Below are 8,634 nucleotides of genomic sequence, written 5' to 3'. Positions count from 1 at the left end.
CGTGTCCGGCAACGGATCGCAACCCTCAGTGTCACGCCCGTACCGGACCGTGACCGGCAACGGATCGCAACCCTCAGTGTCGCGCCCGTACCAGACCGGGACCGGCAACAGGATCGCAACCCTCGGTGTTGCCCCCGCACCTCGCTCAGCCAGTGAGCGGCCGGTCCGTATGTGGGATCCGAACCCTCGGCGGGAGCGCTGCCGTGCTTCCCAAGCGGCGCACTGTAGCAGTGCGCCACCGGGCCGGCCCGGCCCAACAGAAATTTCTTGATAATGTCAAGTATCAGAGGTTAGGGAGAAATGGGCTCTTACGTACACGCCAGATGGACAATACAAATTGATTAAAGCTTTTTACAAGGTAATTTGGCAGTATCAATCAAAATTTAAACTGTGAAGAGAATGGGGAGTTAGCGTTTAATGGGTACAGGGTTTTAGTTGGGGAAGGTGAAAACTTTCTGAAGATGGATGGTGGTGATGGTTGCACAACAGTGTGCGTGTGCTTAATATCACTCAGTTGTACACTTAAAATGCCAGAGCTGGACCATGGCTCACTTGGGAGAGTGTGGTGCTGACAACACCAAGTCAAGGGTTAAGATCCCCTTACTGGTCATCTTTTTAAAATAATTAATTAAAATGGTTAAAATGGTAAATTTTATGTATAGTTTATCATTATTTATTTATTTATTTATTTATTTTGTCCCTTTTTTTTTGAGACCGGCCGCACTGCGCTCAGCCAGTGAGCGCTGTGACCGCACCGATCATCCCTATATAGGATCCGAACCCGCGGCAGGAGTGCTGCTGCACTCCCAGCGCTGCACTCTCCCGAGTGCGCCATGGGCTCGGCCCTAGTTTATCATAATTTAAATCAACCAATCAATCAATAAGGCTGAATCCCTGTTTAAAAAGAAAAGGGGGCCGGCCCGGTGGCGCACTGCTACAGTGTGCCGCTTGGGAAGCGCGGCGGCGCTCCCGCTGAGGGTTCGGATCCCACATACAGACCTGTTCCCGCTCACTGGCTGAGCGAGGTGCGGGGGCAACGCCAAGGGTTGCGATCCCGTTGCCGGTCACGAAAAAAGACAAAAAGGAAAAGAAAAAAAAAAAGAAAAGGAATCTGTGATTACAAAACAATATTATTATAATTATTTCCTATGCATAAAATCTAAGTTTTTATGCCTAATATAAAATCTAATTTTTTTTTTAATTTCCAATTTTATTGATATTTATTTTTGTGGAGTACAGTGTGTTGTTTCAATAGATATATATACTGCACAACAATTCATTTAGGGTAGGTAGCATAATTTTGTACCCAATAGTCTACCCCTTCTGCTCCCCCCACCTCCCTCCCCTCCCAGCCTCTGGTAACCATATTCTATTCTCTACTTCTTTGAGAGACCATGCAGTATTTGTCTGTGCCTGACTTATTTTGATTTCTCATTATTTATTTTTAGTATGTTTCTTATAAGTTTTTGTGTTAGGGCCGGCCCATCGCTCATTTGGAAGAGTATGGTGCTGATAACAAGGCCAAGGGTTCGGATCCTTATATAGGGATGGCCAGTTAGCTCACTTGGGAGAGCGTGGTGCTGACAACACCAAGTCAAGAGTTAAGATCCCCTTACCGGTCATCTTTTAAAAAATAAATAAATAGGGCCGGCCCGGTGGCGCACTGGAGAGTGCGCCGCTTGGGAGTGCAGCGGCGCTCCCGCCGAGGGTTCGGATTCCATGTGGAAACCGGTTCCCGCTCACTGGCTGAGCGCGGTGCGGGTGCAACACCGAGGGTTGCGATCCCATTGCCGGTCCCCGGTACGGGCGCAACACTGAGGGTTGCAATCCCGTTACCGGTCAGTAAAAAAGACAAAAAGGAAAAAATAAAATAAAATAAAATAAATAAATAAGTTTTTGTGTTATGGTTACCATGAGACTTACAAAAAACATGTTATAGTTATAACAGATTATTTTAAACTAATAACAACTTAACTTTGATATCTAAGAAAAAAGAACCAAAGCCAATTCTATGCTTTGACGTCATTCCCTCCACTTTTTGACATTTTGTTGTTTCAAGTTACATCTTTTAATATTGCCTGTCTCTTATACTGTCCTTGTATTTGTTGTTGTCTTATTAGGTTTGTCCTTTAGTCTTCATACTAAGGATATATGGGTGGTTTATTCACCCCCCCCTTAAAACATTGGAGTAAATCTAACTTTTTTTTTTTTTTTAAGTAAAAGATGACCGATAAGGGGATCTTAACCCTTGATGTGGTGGCGTCAGCACCACGCTCTCCCATGAGAGCTAACCGGCCATCCCTATATAGGGATCCAAACCCATGGCCTTGGTGTTTTCAGCACCACAGTCTCCCAAGTGAGCCACAGGCCGGCCCTTAAATCTAACTCTTTATCCAGGAAAATATAGAGTTATCAAAGGCATAATTTCTCCTGTTGGTGATGCATATAAGAAGAAAGGACTCATCCCTGCCCATCATCGAATTATCATGGCAGAACTTGCCACCAAGAATTCAAAATGGGTGGAAGTTGATACATGGGAAAGTCTTCAGAAGGAGTGGACAGAGACTGCTAAGGTGCTAAGGTATTTATGGTGACATCAACTTTGTCAGTTCTGTGGAAATGGGTGGGAAGTGTTTTTGTCTTTTTGCCATGTTTCAATGCTGCCTAGATCTGCGAACATATAGATTTGCAACACTGTCACTAGAGTCGGAAAGGCGTAGGCTATGCCATTCTTGTGGAAGATTACAAGGCTGTTGAGTACAGCAACAGATGGTATGTATGCCTTAGCCTTTATGTCTTTCATTAAGTTTTGAGTTGTTTGCATGCTTCACACTATGCGATATATCTGCTAGAAAATAGAGGAAGCCTACTTGGCCTCTCTGTGCCCCAAATAAGAAAGGCAAGGTTGTAAGAGGATGTTATTGTCATCAGTCTTCTAGGTATAAAAGAGAGGCAGGTAATTCAAAGAAGAGAATCATCAAGTGATGCTTGATCATGGACAGGCCTGATTTTGTGTGCTGCTTCCACAACAGCATGTAGGGGTTTCCCAAATCTTTGTGCTCATACTTTTTTTTTTTAACTGACCGGTAACGGGATCGCAACCCTCGGTGTTGTGCCCGCACCTCGCTCAGCCAGTGAGCGGGAACCGGTCTCCACATGGGATCCGAACCCTCGGCGGGAGCGCCGCCGCACTCCCAAGCGGAGCACTCTCCAGTGCGCCACCGGGCCGGCCCTGTGCTCATACTTTTGAAACAGTTCCAGTCAAGGGTTCAGAAACCAGAGTAAATAACATCAGATTATTTCTTAATATTATCTTGAGTGTGAGATAAAAGGGCTTTCTGAAAAACCTTTCTAATGTCTGTTTTTATTTATTTTTTATTTTTTACTTTTTTCCTTTTTGTCTTTTTTCGTGACTGGCAACGGATCGCAACCCTCAGTGTCGCGCCCGTACCGGACCGGGACCGGCAACGGGATCGCAACCCTCAGTGCTGCGCCTGCACCTCGCTCAGCCAGTGAGCCGCTGGTCTGTATGTGGGATCCGACCCCTCGGCGGGAGCGCCGCCGCACTCCCAAGCGGCGCACTGTAGCAGTGCTCCACCGGGCCGGCCCCTAATGTCTGTTTTTAGAGTTGTGAACCTTCCAGTTACTGTCAAAATTAGGGTTCAGAGTATGAAGTAAAACCCACTCTAGGTATTTTAAGTGGCAAGGTATTTAGGTGCCTCGGCAAAAGCGTGAAAAGAGCAGGGAGAGTGGAAGTTGGGGTATGTTTCAAGGTTGTATCTCCATAACTGCAATCAGTTCAGGAAACCGATTCTGCTTCTGCTACCACCTCTGCTGCTGTTAAACTTTCTCAGACTCCTGAAATTGGTGATTGGACAGTGGAATATGGAGTCTGGCCCCTGCACTCACACTATAAAAGACTGTCAGGCTCTGTAGCTGCAGAGTGATGGTTTTTGCCTCTGTTCTGCCTTCCAAATCTCTCACGAGAATCTCATCAGCAAAATCTCAATCACATCTAGAACCTGCCACGAGGATCTCTGGGAAATGTGTTTAGGGTAGGATTGGGTACTGAGCCAGTAGACAGTATCTAGCACAGTGACTTATAAAGAGGATTTACTTTTCAGGCCTGGCAGGGAGAAGAATCTCCCCTGCTTGCTGGCAGAAAATTCTCCCATCAGAGACCAGGCTTCTGGGCCACTGCCCTGCCCAGCCCTCTCTGGCTCCATAGTAAGCTTATTGTCCATTACATATTCAACTCAGCTATTCAGGAGGGAAGGAGTTTAGGGACACAGAGGATCCACAATTGGATTCCACAAGTGTAGTTTATGTTACTTGGGTAACTTTGCAGTTGTAAAGCGGTGGGCATCCAGCTGCCAGCCCAGAATAAAGCTGTTTACAAATCCTGCTTGTGGTCCCATCCTTTTAGACCTCAGGTACTTGCCCCTCTAGGACCTTATTCTTGGTATTGTGGTTCTTCACTAGTTCAAGCCACACTCTTCAGTGGTCAAGAGTGTGGGCTCTGGACCAAACTTCTGGAGTTCTATCCTGGTTCTGCTACTTACAAGCCAAATGACCTTGGGCAAATTAGGTAGTGTCCTCCTCTCTCAATGGGTAATAAACAGTTCTGATATAAAGGTGGCAATAATATAGTTGCTTTGTAATAATTAAAACATTCACTCAGTCAAACTATTACCAAATGCCTCCTATGTTCCAGGGACTCTGCTAGTAGCTGGAGTTGCAATTTCTAAGACTCCACTTCCCCTCCATTATGGGGATAAGCATATGTATGATATGGGATGCTGAGAAGATTTAATCAGATGACCCATGTAAAGGATTTAGTGTAGTTTGCAGCATATAATAATGTTAACTCTTATTATTGTGACACAAGACACATAAAATTTAGAACAGTGATAGATAGATAGCCACCATTCGTTCAGACTTGTTGGGCATCATGTGTACCTGTGGTTATACGTTTTGGATATCACCTCCCCTCAACGCTGGGTCAGAGACTCTTAGGCATCTCTGGAGTGATGACAGCTTAGTAGAGCATTGTGAGAAAGAGGAACATTCTATTGTTTTGTCATTTTATAGACACCATCAAGAGAAACTGGAGGCTAGTAACTGTGATCACCTGCAGAACTCACCTGTGCTAGAAAGGCCTGTACGGAAGAGGAAGTGGACTGAACAAAGGCAAGATTCTAGTAAAAAAAAATCCACAGAGCCAAAAACAAAAGGTTTGTGTATTTTACCAGAACTCACAGACTACTGTTAAGATTCTGGAGCTGAGCAGCCCCTCTTTGTATTTTCATTTCATATTCCATATATGTGAGTGCCTGGAAAGTGCTCCTTGTTAGATTTATGAAGGAAAAAAGGGAGAATAAAAGGCTCCCTGAGCTTATTTCTCCTGCAGGGCCTTTAACTTTTGAGGTGTACTGGATCTGTTTTGGGAGTCTGAATCTGATGAAAATGCAGAACCTTCTTTCCCAAAATACACATACACACATTCATTTTGATGCAGGGGGTTATTAGGAAAGCAAACCTGTAAGCTCTGATCTGTTCTTCTTAGGTGTGCCAAAGGTAAAGTTGCTGTGCGGGTCAGATTTGTTGGAGTCTTTCGGTGTTCCCAATCTGTGGAAGAGTGAGGATATTAACCAGATTGTGGCAGACCACGGGATCATATGTATTACTCGGGCTGGAAATGATGCTCAGAAATTCATCTATGAGTCTGATGTGCTGTGGAAACACCGGAGCAACATTCACCTGGTGGACGAATGGATCACTAACGACATCTCATCCACGAAGATCCGGAGAGCCCTCCAAAGGGGCCAGAGCATTCGCTACTTAGTACCAGATCTTGTCCAAGAATATATTGAAACGCATAATTTGTACAGCTCTGAGAGTGAAAACAGGAATGTTGGGGTTATCCTGGCTCCTTTGCAGAGAAATACTGCAGCAGCTAAGTCATAGACATTCTATAGCATATTTTGGACTTCCCTTTTGGGGATTTGAAACAATCTGGGTGTTAGTCACTGGCGAAAGGAATTGTGATCTTGTTTCATAAACTAAAGCTTGACAGTTTGGTAAAAATCAGTAGTAAATTAAAATCAGGTTTGTTTTTTCCTTTTTATCAGAAATTGTTAAGATGAATGTTTTTAGTATGGTCTTTTTTTTTTTTTTTAAGAATGTGAAGATCCCTATATCTTTAAAACAAGAGATTAGCAGCACATTAAAACCAGAATTTTCAATGAAACTAACTGCAAGTAGGAAGTCAAAAAGGACATCTTGACTCTACCACATAAGAGAGGTGAAGTGTAAAGAGCAAGAGTCCATTTAAAATCCTAACTTTAATATGTATATTAAAATGTACTTTAAAAATAAACAAATAACTCTGACTTTAATTATGAAGGGAACTGACATTTTTTTTTTTTTTTTTTTTTTTTTTTTTTTTTCTTTTTTTTTTTTTTTTTTTTTCCTTTTTTTTTTTTTTTTCGTGACCGGTAAAAGGATCGCAACCCTCGGTGTCGCGCCCGCACCGCGCTCAACCAGTGAGCGGGAACCGGTCTGTACATGGGATCCGAACCCTCGGACGGGAGCGCCGCCGCGCTTCCCAAGCGCCGCCCTCCCCCCCCCCCCCCCCCGCCCGCCCCCCCTCTTTTTTTTTTTTTTTTTCTTTTTTTTTTTTTTTTTTTTTCCTTTTTTTTTTTTTTTTCGTGACCGGTAAAAGGATCGCAACCCTCGGTGTCGCGCCCGCACCGCGCTCAACCAGTGAGCGGGAACCGGTCTGTACATGGGATCCGAACCCTCGGACGGGAGCGCCGCCGCGCTTCCCAAGCGCCGCCCTCCCCCCCCCCCCCCCCCGCCCGCCCCCCCTCTTTTTTTTTTTTTTTTTCTTTTTTTTTTTTTTTTTTTTTCCTTTTTTTTTTTTTTTTCGTGACCGGTAAAAGGATCGCAACCCTCGGTGTCGCGCCCGCACCGCGCTCAACCAGTGAGCGGGAACCGGTCTCTATATGGGATCTGAACCCTTGGCGGGAGCGCCGCCACGCTCCCAAGCGCCGCGCTCTACCGAGTGCGCCACCGGGCCACCCGGGAACTGACATTTTTGCATGCTTGTTGCTGGGCAGTCTTCACCCAGGATGGACAAAGGAAGGAATTCTTAAAATAATGATCTTGTACAATGCACCACTGATCAGTCATCTCCAGGTATGCAAAATAAAGGTTGTGAATATGTCTGGCAGAAATATTATGCCAAGTTAGTTCTCTCTGGCACATGTCAGAATGGCTGATTAAGCTTCACCAAGACACACCTGCCTGGAGCTCCACCTTTGGAAGTAGAGAGTAGGGTCCAAGCCCTCAAATGTTTAGAAAGGTGTACAGGTATTTCTGATGCCCATGGAGGTAGAGAGCCGCTACCTTACACGTGCTCTACATTCTTTTAGCACAGCCTTGTTGAGGATCATGTTGAGTCCTGGCCATTTGACATCTTTTTATCTACAGGAACAGCTTCAGAGACTTACGTCATGCTACCTTAAAAAGAGAAGCACAGAGAGTGAGGGGTCTCATTCAAGGATTATGAAAGGGTAAGGTAAAAAAGTATAAGCCTTTCTTGGTAGCTTAATCAAAAGGTGAATGGAGACCCTAAGAACATGAGAAATGCCACACGGGTTGGCCCAGCAGTTCCTCCAGCCCAGAATTTTGGGTAGTGATGAATGTCTTGTGGAAGAAAATTTCGTCATCTCAGTCTAGAACTCTGGAGTTTCTGAAGAGCTCTTCCATTTCTTTCCCAGCCCACTGTGAATCTACCATTAGTGAATTTAAGCAGGAAAGGAGTCTGTTTTTTAACACTTTTTCTCTTCTTGTTTTTTTTGTATGAAGTTTAGCCAAAGTAGAACTCTCAAATAATAATTAAAGTCATAGCTTTATGTTAAAAACACAAGCTTTTTATATGGTTTGCTACTGATTAAAAGTTTGTGGAAATTCGCCACCACACATTGGTAAAGCAAAAAGACCAGAAATAACTTTTTATAGAATAGTTTTATGGTTCATGAAAATCATTCTATGATAGAAATAGGACTAAAGTTAATTTCTTTTTTCTTTTTCTTTCTTTTTTTTTTTGGCGGCTGGCCAGTTTGAGGATCCAAACCCATGACCTAGGCGTTATAAGGCTGCCCTCTAACCAACTGAGCTAACTGACCAGCTCCTAAAGTTAATTTCTAATGAAAATAGAATAATTTACCTTTTTGCAATTTATATTTTATACCTACACCACTCTAAATGAAGGGCTTATAACACTGAGGAAGAAAAAGAAACTGCTTATAATTGTGCAATTGTATAGTCAGATCTGAATCTACCATTTGAAAAAGGAAAATTTAAAGTTGGCAAAGGCATGTTCTACAGCTCCCTATGTATTCTTACTACAGCTTTGAGGTCAACTCTCAAAGACAGGGAGGGGTGCAAATCTTGGCACCCAGTAGGTTTCATCTGAATGAATGACAGGTTAGAATCTCAAATCATAGACATGAGGGTCATTTTCCCTTCTTTTGCTTTTTGGAGTTTAAGAGTTGAAGCAAAACTGAAAAATAGCAATCTAGAAGGGGATGAAACTATTGAACTTGTGATTTCTTCTGGAAAATGACA

At 43.7% G+C, this 8,634-nt stretch overlaps 1 protein-coding gene and 1 long non-coding RNA gene across 2 annotated transcripts in view; both read left to right on the top strand.

Annotated features, from left to right (window-relative positions):
• The window catches only part of NMNAT1 (nicotinamide nucleotide adenylyltransferase 1), a 28,495-nt gene extending 22,097 nt beyond the window's left edge, over positions 1-6,398 (top strand). Inside the window, exons 4-6 of the mRNA XM_008568823.1 lie at positions 2,398-2,581; positions 5,092-5,234; positions 5,567-6,398. Coding sequence (XP_008567045.1) covers positions 2,398-2,581; positions 5,092-5,234; positions 5,567-5,967 — 728 coding nt within the window. The 3' untranslated portion in view covers positions 5,968-6,398. The remainder of the gene's footprint in view (positions 1-2,397; positions 2,582-5,091; positions 5,235-5,566) is intronic.
• Positions 6,399-7,014: 616 nt separating this feature from the next.
• Positions 7,015-7,928, top strand: LOC103587372. Its single transcript, XR_550219.1, has 2 exons — positions 7,015-7,200; positions 7,495-7,928. It is a non-coding gene; the product is annotated as an uncharacterized LOC103587372 (long non-coding RNA).
• Positions 7,929-8,634: the final 706 nt, after the last annotated feature.

The sequence above is a fragment of the Galeopterus variegatus genome, unplaced genomic scaffold (genome assembly GCF_000696425.1).
Source record: "Galeopterus variegatus unplaced genomic scaffold, G_variegatus-3.0.2 Scaffold445, whole genome shotgun sequence".
Taxonomy (NCBI): domain Eukaryota; kingdom Metazoa; phylum Chordata; class Mammalia; order Dermoptera; family Cynocephalidae; genus Galeopterus; species Galeopterus variegatus.
Note: the sequence above shows the minus strand (reverse complement) of the source record. Positions and strands in the feature narration are given on the sequence as shown.